This window comes from Hipposideros armiger, unplaced genomic scaffold (assembly GCF_001890085.2).
Source record: "Hipposideros armiger isolate ML-2016 unplaced genomic scaffold, ASM189008v1 scaffold_730, whole genome shotgun sequence".
NCBI lineage: Eukaryota > Metazoa > Chordata > Mammalia > Chiroptera > Hipposideridae > Hipposideros > Hipposideros armiger.
The window spans coordinates 8,179-26,969 of NW_017732080.1; the positions used below are offsets into that span (position 1 = coordinate 8,179).

The 18,791-nt window shown below is 35.8% G+C and overlaps 1 protein-coding gene across 2 annotated transcripts in view; it reads right to left on the bottom strand.

The window, feature by feature from the left end:
* Positions 1-1,331: 1,331 nt before the first annotated feature.
* CFAP299 (cilia and flagella associated protein 299) overlaps positions 1,332-18,791 on the bottom strand; it is a 596,360-nt gene continuing 578,900 nt past the window's right edge. The window contains exons 5-6 of one of the 2 annotated variants that reach the window (XM_019627430.1): positions 14,480-14,609; positions 1,332-1,567 (exon numbers count right to left, since the gene is read on the bottom strand). In XM_019627430.1, the coding sequence (XP_019482975.1) occupies positions 1,472-1,567; positions 14,480-14,609 (226 nt within the window). In that variant the 3' untranslated portion in view covers positions 1,332-1,471. The remainder of the gene's footprint in view (positions 1,568-14,479; positions 14,610-18,791) is intronic. The other variant, XM_019627431.1, reaches the window with a different exon arrangement.

An 18,791-nucleotide genomic window follows, 5' to 3' on the forward strand; every position in this document is an offset into this window, starting at 1 on the left:
CCGCCTCAAACTTTTCACATATTCATTTATGTAGATCAGAATGGACTCATGGTTTCTTATTTTATGCCTGTTATTATCATTATTTATTTTGATGTCCAAACAGTCCCCAGATTTGACCAATGGCAATCCTTTCAAACTGGGTTCTGTCTCTTTTTCATAAATCCCTTTCATTTCTTTGAGAACTTCTTTGACTTCTGGCATGAAAAGATATTCTAGACTCTTGTGTTTTCCCTGCCTCAGCCCTGGAATCAGTCATTTTCCCTAAGAATCCTTGATTCCTTTTGGTAGACACGGTATTGAGAAACTGAGATCTGGGTGCTAGTTGTGCTCATTGAAATTGGGTATTCCTGCCCCTACGCCCTCTCTTTGGCTAGGACAAAGCAAAGGAATATGTACACATACACACATTAACCTATATTCTGTATCTGTATATTAAAAAATGATGAGACCACACCAATACATCCAATTCTAATTGAATATTGCCCTACTCACTCTGACTGGGAGCTGACACCTTGTGCAGGTGGCCATCACTTCCCTCATAAATACATCCTTCTTACCCCTTTGGAACACTGATGCTCTGCTGTGGGCTTTCTCTCCTACACACACTGAGCAGACTCCCATCCTGCTTGGCCCCACCTAACTGCCTTAGTACTGGCTTGTTCAGAAAGGGAAGAGAAGAGAATGGGAAGGAGAAGATGACGAGCCACATAGTAATTTTAAATCACAGTGGCCTCTGGATAATACCTTTTCTGCACAGAAGCCACCTGCAAGGGGACATTAGGAAAATGTGTGTGTTTTTCTCTCTCGCTTATGAAGTCCTCATCTCTCTAAAATTTTCTGGTTTCTTTTAGATTTCATTTTCTCAGCTTCCTTGTCCTGGGGTTCATATCATCCAGGCACATAAACATATCTAACACTTTCATTCATTTTAGACATCATCTCATGGGATATTTCAGATTTATTCACTCATCTGTTGTTATTGAAAACCTTGTATTTATATTTCTGTATGCCTGCCCTCCAATTTGTGACCCTTATCAATATTCAAGGTTTTATGCCACATGGCATACTTTTTGGTCCACCAGATTTGGCAATAGTAGGGCCTGAAACATTTTTGTTTTGGAAAATCTGAGCTACAAAATATGTCTCTAATTATTGTATCCTTGAAGTAGCAAAAAGATTTTCTCCCATGAACTGTTGCAATTAGCCTCCGTGGTCAGGGGAAAAAAATTAGAAAAACCTCAAATCAGATTAAGAGGCTATCTGCACAATAAAAAAACAAACAAAATAAAACAACAACAACAAAAAAAAAAACAGCCAAGGCTATGGTTTCTTTTCTGATTTTCTTTATTAGCTTTTAATATTCTAATGTGTCTTCCAGCTATGGGACTCATTTATTATTTTAATTTGCTTCAGGTTACAGGTTTCATTTAAATTTGGCAAACAATTAGGGACTCATCTAACATGTTGGTAGTTAGGTCTTTCTTTTGGAAATGTGGTCGAAAATGACAGCTTGTATGTACAGTTCTGTCTGGATAGGGGTTCTAGTAGAGTTGTCACCTGGTCGAGCCTAAAATACATAAATCATATTGTTAATCAGTCCAGCCCATGCAAATAATTAGCATTAAATGAATTTTCTTCTTGCTTCAATATGGTAAGAAACACACCTAAAAAGCTATGGCCATGGAGACATTTTCACGTTTCCTCTCAGATTATTTTTCTCAGGAGTGGTGATAATTCCAATCAGGAGATTTGAGGCCCTGGGTTGTGACATTACTGAAAATATCTAGGATCAAAGCAATGTCCCAGACTCATAAATGTCCAGACTCAGCTGAACACCATGGGTCACTAACTCTGCAGAATTCCCAGTGAAGGACTTTGCAAATACATGTGATCACAGGGTAGTAAATCAGAAAGAATCCTATTTTGATTTCAAGTTTGTTAAGTAAAAATGTGTCAAGTTTGGAACTAACTCAGATTAGTGAAAGTAACCTGTTCAGGGTGGGTTTCATGTAAAGCTTATCACTTTCAAAACTATTGATATGCTTTCTGTCCCCTTCAAATTATAATCATTGAAAAAAAAGGTTTGTTCCTTTTATCTTTATTCAGGATAGTCTATCATACCTATAGGCTCCTAGGGAGCTCCTGTGGGAAGAAATGTCACTGATGTGGTATTGATAAGAGAGATGAGAGAGATACTACAAGAGTTAGACAATATCTACAATTGGAAAATATTAGTCATTGGGCCTTTTCTATATTTGATGTACGAAAGAATAGTTACTTGCTCTCTCTTCTTCTCTTGTACAAAGAGATGATAAGAAATTTAGATATGGGACTAGAGAGAAGCTTTGCTTTTGTCTTTTCCCCATAGTACTTAACTTCTTGTGCTAGCTGAGAATTACTATATTGGATTATATTTTGTGTTAAATAGAGTTAGTAAAATTGTAAAGACTTTGAAATGGGTAAAACCAAAAGAATGGGTGTCCTGAGTGGCTCACCCATCCAAGCCTTTTCTGCCTTTCATTGTTTTTGTGCTATTTTACAAGTCTTTAAGTTGTAGAAGACCCATAAGGCAAATTATTCTTGGCTACAGAGATGCAAATTAATTGTATCCACTGGAGTGCTATTAATTATTGCCCTGTATTGGGACCTGCTTTACATTTATTTGTAAACTAATTTCAATTTTTCTTATTTCCCAGATACGTTATTCTCCTTTACACTGTGTGTAATATCTTACTGGTTCCCTCTATAATTAATAAATTAAATAAAATCTTTGGCACACTCATTTTATATCTGTATGAAAGTTATACACAACTATATCCTTTCTAGAAAAATTGGGAAGGGGGGATGGTAGATGAGAGTAAAAGGGGTCAAATATATGGTGATGGAAGGAGAACTGACTCTGGGTGGTGAACACACAACGTGATACATAGATGATGTATTACAGAATTGCACACTCGAAACCTATGCAACTTTACTAAAAATTGTCACCCCAATAAATTTTAATTAAAAATAAATTCTCTTGTAAACATTTTGGAAGTCCACATGTGATGGCCAACGGATTCACCTGCTGGCTGAGAAGCCTGTGTCGCTGGAGGGGTGCTGTACCTCACCAAAAACTTCAATCCAGGCCTTTCTTTTCTGTCCAAGAGATGAATTCCCAGGAACAACAGAATGTTCATTTTGCAGATCCTTTGTTTTTTAACATGTTTTCCATCTTGTTATTTTTGTGCTTTTTTTTTGTTTTTTTTCTTTGGAACTTTTACCATCGATAAATTATTCCCACTGGTGACAGCAATGATTCGGAATTTGGTTTTATGGCCTAACCTTTATGATCTCTGTAAATGAATGAATAGATTATAGAGATTTATTCTATCTTGGGTGAGAGGCAACAGAGAATATGATTTGTTAGTGTTTTCTCTATTTGTCGACTTGTCTATGTGAGCTCAAATTAAGAATCTGGTACCCACTAGAAAAGAGAACAACTTTTTGATATATGGAGCATTAATATTTTTTATGCTTACTTTTGACCCATGGCTAGAGTTTAGACCTGAAGCTATAAGCTGTCTATGTGACTGTGTGTGTGTGTGTGTGTGTGTGTGNGAGAGAGAGAGAGAGAGAGAGAGAGAGAGAGAGAGAGAGTATGTAGTCAGTGTTCAGGTCATTATACTCCTTTGTTTCTTCTCAGAACCCCGGTACAATCTTGGGACTTACTGAGGACACCAAAGAACTTTTATGCACGGTATAACATGATGGCCAGCAATTTCCTATCTTTTATGTATAGAATACTTGAAATTTAATAAAAAAAACACAAAAACCCTAATAAGACTCCATAGAAAACTGTGTAGAGGGCCATAATAATTACAGAAGAAATACAATATACTAACATGCACATGAAAGAAATGTAATTCCTAACAATAATTAAACATGCAAATTAAAATGACACCAAATAAATTTGGACTACAAAATGAACAACATTCAAAAAGTATGCAAAATAAATAGGGCATGGTGAATGGGCAGTCTTATTTCAGGTGTATGTAATTATAAAACTGATATGGTGTAACTGCAAAGTGATTTGCTAATATCTTTCTAAAGCTTTACAAAGTATATATCTTTTGACTAGCAATTCCCATTTTAGGAATCCACCTTAAAGAAAAACAAACAAACAAACAAAACCCCAAAAACCCAGAAACCTGGTTATATAGAGTTTCTTTAAACTTCAGGAGAGGAATAGAAACTAACCTAAATGTCCATCAATGGGTTCTTATGTAAATTCTGACTACTTCATAGGATAGATTATTATTTACATTATACAGCTAGTTTTTTTTCACTGAATAGTATATCCTGAACATCTATTCATGCTAGTTCATCAATTTCAACAAATATAGCTTGAACTGATTTTTTAAAACTGCTGCATACTAACTAATTCACTGTGTTGATGTATTACAATTTATTTAACCATTGCCTAGTCGTGGACATATAGATAATTCCAGTTTTTAACTATTGTAGTTAAAAATTCTATCCTTTTAGAACTTCCACTGTTTCTAAGTTGATACACCATCAGGAGGCAATATTCATTCACTGAGCACCTCCTCAGTGGCACACTAAACACATTCTCTCATTTAATTTTCACAACAACCTTTTGTAAAATGGTTATTTTTACAGATTTTACACATGAGTAAACAAGGTAGAGATGTGCTCAGAGGGGTTAAGTAATTTCCCCAATCACAAAGTTCCTAAGATCTCTTTAACTTCAACTCATTTTACCTATTGTCCATCTTAAATAGCTTTTCCCTGACTGCGACCCGGGTGGCTAATTCTTGACCCATTGCTACTTGTCCTCTTGTCCTGTTCTTCCAGCCCCTTTCAATGGCTTCCAGGTATCCTGGGGGGTCCTTAGGTCTTCAATTCTCAAGTGGAACTCATTAAGAGGCTTAAGCAGATCTTCGAATATCTTTAAAAAATTATTATACTACTCTGTGTATGGCCATGTGTGCATTTTCTTGTTTGAACAAATCCATCAAACTTCTCAGATTTTTTAAAGTAAGTTTCATTTTCCAAAGTTTACGATCCTATCCTTTGGAGTGGCCTCAAGTTCTTGTGAGATGGTTTTCTGGGATCTAAGATGGGGCTGCCATTTTTTTGTTTTGTTGTGTTTTTCACTCTTGCTGCAGCTATTGGGGGCAAGTTCTGTTGCTGAGGCCACCAATGTTGATGCTGAAGATATCTCAGCCAGCAGGAACCACTCATGTGTTACCAACATGAAATTTTCCTCTCTTGCCAATGGCTTTGATCACTGTTCATACTATGGGTTCCATGTTCCAATATGCTTCACTTAAACATCCCTCACCTTACTTTGGGGTTTCAATGTTGGAGAAATTCTAAGTGTTTGCTGGGGTGGTGAATGGTGGTGAAGGATTCATGGGAGTTGACTTCTTGTTCAACTGTTTTGACCCAGGAGAAATCACGCCCTTTGAATTAGAAATCACCCCTCAGCTGTGGTCTTGCACTTGCAGTGACTCCATGCCTGACTCATGAGTTTTTTAGTGCCTGCTTCTTTGTCATTGGTTATTTGGGTCTTTGAAATCATGGAGGAAACAATTATTTTGTTCTTTGAAATAAAAATCTTCAAGTTTTAAAATTCTAATTACATTTTTAATGTTATTAACACTTGTTAATAATATTATATAAGTTTCAGGTGTACAGCTTTATAATACAACATCTGTATATTCCATTGTTTTTATTCATTCATTGCATCCAGGTAGAAAACTAACCTTCCATTGTTTCGTATGCTCCTTGTCCTGATTTGTGACAAAAAAAATTGTGCAAAAAGTGAGCTTGAATTGGGGCTAAGCTCCCCTTTTCAAGCTCCTCCATCCTCATGTCCCTCGGCCCTATTGGTTCCTTTTACAACTTTGGCATAATGTTTGATTCGGCTGCCCTTCTAATTAGAAGCTTACAACAGTAATTTTTCTTTGTCATGAATGTATTATTGGGATAATGTACTTTTCTTTTTTACTGCAGTTATTCAACTTGGATGGTGAAAGTGATCATTTGCACTCTTTATTACTAAATATTGATATACATACAATAATTCAAAATTATATGTTTAATTTTTTTCTTTCCTCCAGCTTACCTTTCCTGTGCTATTACTTCGTATATGAGTTCATACATTGGACACTTAACAGCAATGTGCTTATCTCTAGGCGTTGTTCCACGCTACTGCATATAAAATTAAAATCAGTTTTCCAGGTCAAGAGGAGGGCATAACATTTAAGTTTTAGGAGTTTTAATTCATAAAAGCCAAGGTCTGTTATGTAATTTTTAATGTATTCCTTAAGGCCATTGATTTTAGCAGCAGTTAGTTGAGTAAATACTTAATTTATATGTGGTGGGCTTTTAGTTCAGGTGTACCAGGTGATTGCCCAGGGGAGAAAATGTTTAAAAGCTTCTTAGTATGTGGGTGTTTTAGGGCTATAATCAACCAACATTCAGTAATTTGGGCAGCAAAACCAGAAAGTTGGCAAGGCCTCAGCTTTACTTAATAACTGCGACTGTGCCACAGTTAAAAAGCAACGTTTACAAGAGGCCTCCGAGGAAAATCCAGGAGCCAAATAAGTGGAAAGTGGTGTTGGTGATTCGGTAAGTGTCCCTTGCCCCATTACTTCAAGTTTGTGTGGTGTTTGAGGGAACACTGTTGGAGGCTAAAGAAGCCATAGCCTTGTTTCTTGCCTAAGTTACTTTTTTCAATGCGAGGTTGTTGTTTTTTTGTTGTTGTTTTTTAATATCAAATAGGAAATATACCTGGGCCCTGTAAAAAGACAGATTGTAATATTGAGGACCTTCCCTGGAAGGGTGGAGCTTTAAGAGATTAAATTCGAACCATCTGCAGAAAGGATGTAGGAATGTTATGGGCCTCCATTTTGAGAAGAGCAATTTCAAGGCTGTGACAGGCTCCATCTGATTTTAATGTCTGTGTGGCAAGGGAAATTAAGACCAGTCAATGAACTGGGAGGAAGCATTAAAGAGGCAATTAACACCTTTCCTATTAACACTAGCAAGTGCTCAGTCCACCAGCGGTTGCTCGGTTGCTCGGGACAGAGCAGAGGAGAGAGGAGCTTTGAGAAGGTACTTCCTCTAAATTAAACAAACAAACAAACAAACAAACAAAATAACCCCAAAAAATAAAAACATATGTTTTTATTGGTAGATGTTATTTTTGATTTTAAACCTTGCTCACCTAGATAATCTTTTGCTCATAGAAAAGTAGAGTTTGGCATTTTTTTTTTTGCATCTGTATAATACATGACTACACATTTATTTTAAAAATAATAAAAATAATTGCTTTTTTCCTTCACCTATGAACCTAACACATTGCCATTGCTGTGGACATCCAGGGTCAGCACCCCAAAGTTCTACAATGAACCTCTGGGGTTAATTCACCTACTCTGGTAATTTTTAGCTAAAAATAGTGTTAGTTCTACATATGTTTCTAGTGCCTAAGATCCTAAAATATTTTAAAGCTAACCTCAAAAGTTTCCAGGATTATTTTTGGCCCTACTAGTCATTTCTTTAGCAAATATTTAATATTCAATTTATTCATTCCACAGATGTTTACTGAGCACCTACCATATGCTAGCATTGGAGATGCGATGGTAAAATGACCAGAAAAAATTTCTGCCCCACGTTTCGGTTTATGTTTCACAAGTCTCTGTTACATATATTGTTTCATTTGCGCCTCTGGACAAACCTACCTGACAAAGTGATTCTTGATGAGGCAGTGACAGCAAGAATGGGTACCACCAGCCCCATTCTATAATGATCCAAATAAGTGAGAAAAAATAACAGCAATTTATCAGCGGAAGCATCTAACGGGGTCAGTTACATTACTGTAGAGGTTATCCAGGAGTCTTTGGTATGTGGTCTGCACTTTCTAGTCTGTTTGTGCAGCCTCAGGAATGTGTAATACTTAAAATTAAGACTGTTGAATTAAAACTTGTTTCAGAGGAACGAAGTGTGATCACTTTATGGATATTCAGTAAGGTGAAGCAACAGCTAATAAAATATGACTATGTAAAGCAGTGGATATCAAATCCAGCTAATCTTTAGGCTCACTTGGGAAGATATTAAAAATACAGATTCCTAGGCCTTACCACAGCCGGATTCAGGCTGAATCTCTAGGGGTGGAGCCTACAGTTCTCCAGATTGGCTACCATGAGGAAAGAGAAGGGAAATACTTTACTGAATTGACAGAGACTATTCCTAATCAAGCCACGGTGGGTTGGATGTTGACAATAAACTCTTGGGATAACATTCTGCATTTTCCAAAGTAACACATTTTTATTTTTCAACAACTGTGATTTTTAAAAAGATGAGTCTGGATCAGGGGGCTCCTGTTGTACAGTGAGAAGGGTTGATGTGTAAAAAGAAAATAAATACATCCTGCTAAATCAGTGTACAATCTACATCGCCCATATGACTTTCAAGTTTGTGTAACCCAGAATGGATTTGAAAGACTTGTTCTACAGGTCTTTTGTTTCACCCATTTCCTATATCTAATAGAAACCACAGCATTTCTAAGATCCTTTAACATTTTTTTTCCAGTTTACTTGTTTTGTCATCAGCCATTTATCAAGCAACTATATTCAAGATGTACTCCATTAGACACAAAGTAGCTAAAAGGAGACTGGGTTATTGAATTTCATATTTTTCATACAATGGGTTTTCTTTTGTGTGCCAATGAAATTTAAGCAGCAGAAAAATAACATTCCTCCTTTCAAAATGGCTTACGCATTTTCATACTTAGACATTTTGAGTCTAAGTCATGACACAAGTGGTACAGACTCTCCTTGGACTACGCAGAATGGCAAAAACCCATTCAGTTTGGATTCCATAATTGCAATTCAATTTTCTCTCCAAACTTCTCTGCCATGACTCTCCTTACAGCACCTCGGTCTCAACCCTTGTTACACATTAGAATCACCTGGGGAGCTTTTGAAAACTACAGATGCCCAGGCCTTTCACCCAGACCGATACAGCCTCAATCTTTGGAGATGAGGCCAGACTTTATATATTCTAGAACTTCCTGGGTGTTTCTGATGTTAGGCCTGTGCCGAGGACCACTTTCTAGCCAAAAGAAGGTGCTCTCCCTTGCCACGCATCCCCGTGCTCTGAGCTTCCTTTGTGTGTGATGCTCCTTCCCACTAGAATACCCCTTCCATCCAGGCCCATGTCCTCACCATGTCTACTCTTCAAATTCAGTTCAGATGCTAACTCTTCCATTACCTCATTTTTTTAATGCCTTATCAAACATAAATTCTGTCTACTCTGAATTCTTATAGAGCTTTTTCTGTCCTCTTAGGTCACTTTCTAGATGATCATTTCTGTGCATGTTAGATTTCCACCCATGCACCAATTAACCTGTAAGCTCTTTAGGGCGAGAAACCCACCTTTCTGATTCGATTTTTATTCCTCACAGTGTCCAGTAGGTGCTCAGCAAACATCAAATGAGGAAGAGGAGGATGGAAGGAAGAATGGAGAGGCGACAGAGGCACTGACATCCACCCAGCTCACCTTTTTTCTCTATAGTCCTCAGTGCTGGTCTCCCATTCTCTCCATCCCCTCACTTTTCTGAGGGTTGGGGTGAACTGAGATCTCTAAACCCCTTTTTCTAGATATATATGCATTCTATAAGCTTGGTCTTGACCTGAATCATCAGGTAGTTGAAATATTAAAAACATCAACCCAGAAACTTGCTAACTACGGCGGGGCCTGTAGTTCTAGTCCTTGTAGTTTTCTACTTGAATTATAGTTAGGCTCTTATCCTCTCCAGGTCATCCTCCCTAGTCTGTCCTAATCTACACCCTCTCGTGTCCTTAAAACATAACTTTCATCCTGTTATTTTGCTGCACAAGAGTCTTGGCATATTTCTCCATTTCCTATCAAGTTCAGTCCAAAATCCTCATCAGTCCTACATTCACGGTTTTTCATAACCCTTCCACACTTAATTCCCACTTCGCTCCTTCTCCAAGCCAATGCTGCAGATAAATTGAACTACTTAGGCTCTCCTTTGTCTGTTTTACTTGTACACTCTTCAACCTTATCTTTGCCAGCAGGTTTCATTCCTGGTATCGCCTGTCTCTTCATCTGTATGAGTTCAATTGCTAATCATTCTTCAAGTCCATTTTAAAAGATTACTTCCTCTAGTATCACCTAACAAATGTTATTCCCAACGTTGTCCCCTCACCATCCCCTCTCCACTGGTTCTTCTTCCACTGAATTCCAAAAGCATTTCTCTCTTTTGCAACCTATCATTTTCTGCCTTATACTGTAGTTATGGTTTTTACAAGCCTGTTTCCCTAAAAATAATATTATTAAGCACTGAAAGGGCTAGGGTGGAAGACTTGCTCATCTTTGCATGCTCTATGGTGTCTCATAATATTTAAGTTTAAGCTCCATTACTAGATTCTACTAATAATGAACTATGTGATCTTGAGCAAGTCATTTAACCTGTTTGAGTCAATTTATTCATAAATCAAAAATACATTCTAATTCAACAGTCTTAATTTGAGATGGTTTAATTACATACTTGGTCCCGCACAAACAAGAAGACTTGAAAGCACATATCAAAATAAAAATTCCTGCATGACCTCGACAAAACTTAAAAGTATGGCTGCTCTAGCTGTTTCCACTGATGAATTCCTGCAATTTTTTTTTACTTACTTGGATCAATATAGAGTTGGGTTATCATTTAAACCCAACTTTCTGTTTATCATTGCTATAGCAGGTATCGGTGACATAATCCACTCCTCAATTTCCAATTAGTATAGCACTATTTTCATGTATTTGGAGGGAATCTTTCATTTAATTATTTATTCATGAATATTTACTGAGCATCTGTTAACCAGTTATCTTTCCAGGTGATGGGCTTCACCTTTAGTGAGTAGAAAAGGAGAGAACTGCTAGTATAATTAAGGGAGATTTTTTTCTAAGTTAATGATTTTATACAATCTCTCTCGTTTGTAAATCATGAAGGTTTTAGACCACTTTATGCATGCTAAGACTCAAAGCAAATGCTCCCATGGTTAATGTTTCATAAAAGCAAAAGAAAAATGCCTATTTTTTTCATTTGTCCAGATAATGTAGGGAGTGAGTGCAAAGTGCTTCCACTCAATCCTTCTAAAGATAATACACTGGAAACATTTTGGTGGGTGTGAATCACTCAAACAAGCATTCTTCACTCAAAAATAGAAACTCGCCTTATTTGTTCCAGATGTTATACAGCTGCAGGGAAGTTAAAGCCAGTGGTCCTGTTTTCAATGCAACCAAACTCTTATTGCATTTGGAATTTCTTAACCAATGAACACATATTATTTGTTCTAAGACCTGCACAATTTTCTTTTTCCACTGTAACCATTCACAAACAACTATGTTTCATGGGAACCATACTTCAGAATTAATGAGTCCACATCTGTGCTGTACAAAAGAAACACATCCTGTTTATCACTGTTTCCGCCTTTCATTTATCTCGACCTCTTTAATTTGAAGCATAAAATATTTCAAACAGAATACTTGAAGGGAAGGAATAGGAGAGTTGAGTTGCACTGTTCTTACAATGTTTTAGAGTACCTTAACTGTGGAGTTAGTTATAAGAAGGTGTTTATCTTAGGAAGAATTTCAAGCAAAATTATTAAGAAAAATATTGAGTATGAAATGTAATTCTTATCATTGTGCATTAGTAGTTTTAAAAACTTGACATTTTAGCTTATTTCTTGATTCTCCTGTAGGTCTGTAACAGATGCTAAGTGGATGAATAAAATATAAAAGGATCAGGGCTCTTTGAAGAAGGCAAATACATTAAGAAATTATATAGGGGATATACAGGTTCATTTTATATCTCACCATAAAAATTAAAATATATGTGTTATATGAACACTTATGTTTCAGAACAGAGTGCCAGATCTCTTGAGATTATTATTATTTTTTATGAAGAAGGTTTTCTCAAATTGTATTTCATGGACAATCTGTAGCACACTCACACTGGCTGCTTATGAAAATAAGTACTTGTGGACCCAGTTGAGTCAGAATCTCTGTGAATTGGGCCTGGGGCTGTAGAGGGACCCTAGAGATCAGAAAACAACAACACTCGGGTCTTCCAGTTGTGGACATGAAAGCTCAGGAAGGTTAAATGAATTTCTCAAGGCCTTGCTGCCAGTTAATAAGAGAGGCCTAGAATTTCACTTATTGATACTGAGACCAATAGTCCTTGCCAGTAAGGCAGCTATTAATTTTTATCTTCAAAAGATAAAATTTAAATAAAATTTAAAGAAAGGTAAGTATCCAAATATTATCAGGTATCCCATCCAATAATTCTTTACTCTTATCACTAACTAAATCCTTGTTCTCTCTCTAGGATTTGGAAATACAGTGTACTTTTCTGTCAGATGCATCATGAATCTTTTCAACGATAATCAAGATCTTCCAGAAAAAAAATGAGGAAAATGTCACATTTCATGTATTGTTGACTAAATCTTTGAAAAGTGTTTTAGTTCAAGTTATTTGAAGCATGTTCAATTTGCATTTAATAATGATTCCAGAAAAACCATAAAAACTATAATTCATGACATACAATCTTGAAGTACGTATATGCCAATAGTTAAAATAGAGCCCTCAAATAGTTTAAGTGTGATGTCATTCAAAACTGATTCAAAAATTTGTTTCACACATCTTAATGAAGCTATTAATAATTTTATATCTTTTCACACACACACACACACACACACATATATATATATATATATATATATATATATATATATAAAACACAGTACAGCTTTCTACAAGGAAAATACACTGTAAATGCTATTTATTAAGTTTTCTATACTTTGCCCCAACTGACAACATTTGACACCCATTTATGATAAGAGATACCACTACAGAAAAGGAGTGCTGATAAGCTTCCCCGGTATTCACAAATTTATAATAAATATGGCCCTAAAGATTTTCAGGTCTAGTCCTTCATTTTACTAATGAGAAACCCGAGACCAAAAAAAGAGTAGTGGTTTTCTGAAGGAGATAGTATTGTGTCAGAAATTGCTGCCTCAACCTCTCTTTTCCCTTTTCCTGAATTCCTGTTTTCAGGTGATTGTATGACCATCTGAATAAAAACAACATTTCCTAGTCTTCCATGTAGCTGGATATGACCGTCTGACTAAGCTCTTGCCGTGGAACATATGGGACTATTTGTGTGGTAGCTTTTGGGAAACGTCTTTAAAAGGCAGTGGGCGCATGTCCTTTGCATCCTCGGAATTCCCTTTGTAACTTCTGTGTGGAATGTGGTGGTTTTGGCTGGAGACCTATTTTGGCTTATGAGGATGAAGCCCACCCTGACCCAGATGATGATGGAGCTGCCATTCCAGCTTTGGCCTGACACTGTCTACACTCACACATGGGAAAGAAAGAAGCTTTTTCAAGTCATTGTCTTGGAGTTTCTGATACTTGGAGCTGTATCTGATTAAAGACAGTCATCCATTTCTTGCTACAGAATTTCATTCATTCATTCTTTGAGCACATAGTTATTGAGCACTTTTTATGAGCAAGGAACCATACTAAGTGGATATGAAACAAAAATAATTTTATTTCTGATTTTTAGTTTCTAAAAAGTTTTGGAAAAGTGTTTATAACCAGACTCCCCTTTGCCTTTGGCCTGTCCTTGCACCTATCCCAGGCATATCATACGTCTCCTATTCCTTTCACTATGAAAAAATATTTTTCTTGACTTTGGATTTTAGACTGATGCTGTCATGTGAGTAAAATATTTTCAAAAGTTAAAAAAAAAAGCATACGCCACTCAAGCACATGTGCCTTTAAGTAAAGTTTTAACCTTCACCCCCAAACAGGACAAGTCATGATTAAAAATCATGATATAAATGCAGTCTTTGAAATATGTAAGATGTAAATATTTGTCTTTGGACAAACTCAAAATATCACAGGTCATATCTTTAAAATATTTAAATATAATGTATTTTCTAAGTTCATACTTAGAAAAACACTAAAGGCCATGCTGTTTTCAGTGTTAGTTACATACAAAAAGGGATTTCAGAATTCTGGGTGAGGTGAGAGTCTCCCTTCCCTTAAAATGACTCATCTCCCTGTTTATAGGAAACAGGGATTGGAGATCCTCAGAATTAGAACAAACAAATGCATGACAAACTGGCTCCCTGATCTAATTCTGCTGCTAGGAATAGATAGAGAAGTGTTCCCATTTGTAAGTGTTTTTTAAATCCCCCCCAAACTCTTCCTTATTGATTTCTGACAATTTATTAAGTTTTGGAGTTTTTTAAGAATAGTACATGCTTGAGGTTTCAACATAATTTTTCATTTCTAGATTTTAAAACTTAAAGCTACCCAATATTTACAAGATTTTTGAAGAATGGCATATACATACAATAACACTTGGAGATCAATGGAAAAGCAGACTTACCTTTGGGTCCACGTTGAGAATTTTTCTGTCTCTTTTGTATTTGAAAAGTAAGCCTTCTGGATTATCAGCGATCACTTGGTAATTGGGAGTTGAATTCCAAACAGCAATATGACTTTCCCAGTTGTAAAAGCTATAAAAGTAAATATTTATTAGGAATTAATATATATAATACATTAAGCTGACAAATATACTTCAGAAAATATTTGGGGCAGCTCAGTTTCAAGATAAATGGATCAGACCATAGTCTGCACAGCCGTGTAGAACACGTGTGCTTAAAATTCTTGCAGAAGAGATCACACTGGGTTATTCTCAAATCATTTACGTATTTCTCAAATCAGATACATATTTATGGATATTTTGCATGATTTCCCGGTTTGGACACTCTAGGACTTAGGGCCTATTCCAGGATTATATTCCCAGGAAGTTAAGAAGAAAATTGATGCAATTTAAAGCTATTTCTTCCAGCGCAGACTCTTCAGGGTATTAAGAGTATTTAGGGTTTTCAGAGACTGTTTACCGGAAGGAAAGGCAGGTTAAGTCACCTCTTCTCATTCAAGAATAAATTAATTCATTTCTTTCAGGCTCTGTTTTTCAATATTATTTCTCAGGGAGTGAGGGAGCAATTTGCATCTGATAGGTTACATTGGCCAGGCATGATGTGATGTATTCTGTCACAACCCATGTAAAGCAGCTCTCATTTCATAGACAAGGTGAGTAGACTAGGGGAAGTCAAAAGCGTAGTTAAGGCTCTGCAAGTAATACGTCATGAAATTAATATTTCAGCCCAGATCTGTGTATTTCAAAGCACACATGTACTCTTTCTATCGTTCAACATTGCCTGCAGTTTATCCTTTTATTTTATTTTTTGTTATCTATGGAAATGCCCTATTTTTTTCCAGGTCTTGTTTTGTACCTACTTATCAAAAATGAATTTAACACTGTCATATGATTTGGAAGAATCCTCAATATACTTATTTTACATATCTCATTCCTGTGAACACATTTCTAATGTTATTTGAATATGTTCAAATATTAACACATTCCTAATATGTCTAATAATGTCCCTTTTCTGGTTTGTTTTGCCCTCTATTACTCCTCTTCTTCATTTTGAAAGAGAGTTCATTGATTAAATTAACTCTGAATTATATTGTTTTCTGGGGCATCAAGAACTTTTGTGCTATAACCTGAAAATGCAATGTTTACCCTCAAAATTTTCAATACTCAGAAAGGACTGATTACATAAATCATATATTTATATCCCAGGCATGTAGTGAGAACTAGTTCTCTTTCTTCCTCCACTACTCTTTCTATGTCCAAGACATAGGAGTGTCTGCCCTTTCTGAGGCACCGAGTTAGGAAACGTGGTTTTCCAACTATCTTTGTTTAGTCGGTCCTCCTAAAGAGAGAAGGAATGAGTAATAACTATGTGTAGTGCCAGGTGGGTACTAGACTAGTCAGGAGGATCACTTTGTAAATTATATAAATGTCTAACCACTGTGCTGTACACCTGAAACTAATATCAAATACTGAATGTGAACTGTAATTGAAAAACTAAAAAAAGTAGGGGGGGAGGAAAGGTGAAGGGGAATAAGAGGTTCAAATGTCCAAGTATAAAACAAATAAGTCATGGGGATATAATATACAGCACAGGGAATATAGTCAATGGGGATATAATACACAGCATAGGGATGTAGTCAATAATATTGTGCTAATGTTGTATGGGATTAGATAGTTGCTGGACTTATGATAATCACTTCTTTAGGTATATAAATGTTGGATAACTATGGTGTACACCTGAAACTAATATAATGTTGTATGTTAGCTATATTTTAATAAAAATCTTGAAAAAAAAGAAACATATCAATGAATTAAAAAAGAATAAAAGAGAGCAGGGATGAATATCTGGTGCATTGAGGAAAGGAGCTGAGCGTCCATGGCTTTCTGGGTCCTCCCTTTAGCGAGCCTTCATAAGTGAAGCCTGTCATGGTGGACTCAGCCCTCTATAGGGTGATGGGAGTCAGCAGCCTATAGTGCTGGTGATAAATTCAATTCACTGCTAAAGGTATTAGAAGACAGTTTAACTATGTACTCAGGCTGGGTTCTCTAATGCAATTCAATCCATAACAGATAATTTGACCTTCATCTTACTGGCTGTTCAGATAGGAGATTACTAAATTGGAATAGTGGACATAGGTGTGATTCTAAACCTTACATATAAGTCTCTCTAAATAATTATTTATGAAATGTGTACATATCGGTAATACCAGTAAAATGCTTGAGTCATAGCAATGCTTAGAAGTGTCATGGTTTATATCACACCTATCTTGTTGCTCAGACCTTTAATGAAAAGCCTTTTCAAAGTCCCAACAGATTGTATGTATACATATATACATATGTATATATACAAACATATATACACATATATTATAAATACATATATATGTGTATATATATGTATATATATATTACTCTTTATATTAAAAAGTTAATTTGTAGAGCACATGGTATGGTGAAGCAATTTAGATTGTTTGTCAATACTTTTGTTCTTCTGGTATGGATGGGAAACAGGTTTCATTTCAAATCCAATTCTAATAACTAATAATTATTAGTATTTAATAAAGATAATGAACATTTACTTAATAATTATCATGTGCTGGGTATTGTTTTAAGCCTAATAAATCTATTATCTCATTTAATCTTATCAACCCCATGGAGTAGGTAAAGAATTATCCCATTTTAGACATGCAGAGCCAAGGTGATCCTGAAGCGTACTTGGATGAAAATGAGGGGCTGGATTTGAGAAGATACTCAAAAGTGGACTTAATGGTGAAGAAAGAGATATTGGTGAGAAGAGTAGGATTACTCTCAGATTCCTGGTTTGAATTACTAAGTAGTTGGAATTATTTACTAGGATATAAAATATAAGAGAAGGAACAGATTGCAAGAGGTCGGAGCAGAGGGTTCATTTTTGGTCATGTTGAAGCTGAAATCCCCGTGAAACGCCCAAGAAAATGAAAGTAAGAATCTTTGTGTTGTATACTGCCCTATTTCCAAATACTGCCTCTCAGCCCATCCCTGACACATAGTAGATACAAAATGCATATTAACTGAATAAATACATAATGGATGAATTTCTGAACTTTAGAGTTTTTTAAAGATGAAGTAATAGATCTGAAAGTACAGTGCATGAATTCAAAGAAGTGGCTGAGCCAGACAAAGAACACAGAAACAAGGATGAAATCTGGGAACATCAACTTTACAGAGAAGGAAGCAGGAGAAGCAACCGAGAATGAAAAACAGTCATCTGAAGGCTCAGAAAAAAACAGGAGAGAGTCATTTTGTTGCAAAAACTGAAAGGAGATTATATTATGAAAGAGCACTTTGAGAAAGACAACAGTGACAAATGCTTCCTAAATTAGGTGAGGTATAAGACAAGTCCATCAAAGTTTGCATTTGGAAGGATTTTACATGGAGAGAAGTTGCAGTGAAGTGGAGAGAGCAAAATTCAGGGAATTTAAGGGAAAATGAGAAATGATTAATTACTGTATAAAATTAATTCCTTTAAGAATTAAGTTGTGGAGAAATCAAGAAAACTAGGACAGCATTAGATAGGGATATAAAAAAAATCAAAGGACAGGATTTTTTCTTTTCTTTTTTTGAAGATGGAATATTCTTGATTATATTTTCATGGTGTGAAGAGGAAAAAATAGAAAATGCAGGACCCTAAAGAGGTAGGAACTGTAAAAAGGGCTTTGTTATAAAACATATATGAGAAGATTTATTTAATATGCAACAGTACTAACCTATTCCTTTATCTATGTAGACTAATTTTATTTTAGTAAGAACCTTGCATGTTATTTATTATAATTCCTATTATACAGATGAGAGAACTGAAGCAGAAAGAAGATAATTACAGTTTTTAAGTTTAGATATTTAATCAGTACTAGAATACAATCTCAAACCCAGACTATAAATCTAAAACAAATTCTCTTTAAAAAAAATTTTCATTGTAGTAAGAACACTTAATAGGAGATTTCCCTTTCTAACAAACATTTAAGTGTACAGTACATTGTTGTTGACTGTAGGTACAATGTTGTACAGCAGATCTCTAAACTTATTCATCTTGTTGACCTGAAACTTCATGCTCACTGTTTAATTCTCCAATTTCCTCTCCCCTCAGCCCCAGGCAACCACCATTCCACTCTTTGATTCAATGAATTTTACTATTTTAGATACCTAATATAAGTAAAGTGACTTTACTTATATGTCTTTCTGTGACTGGCTTATTTCACTTTGTAGAATGTCCTTATGG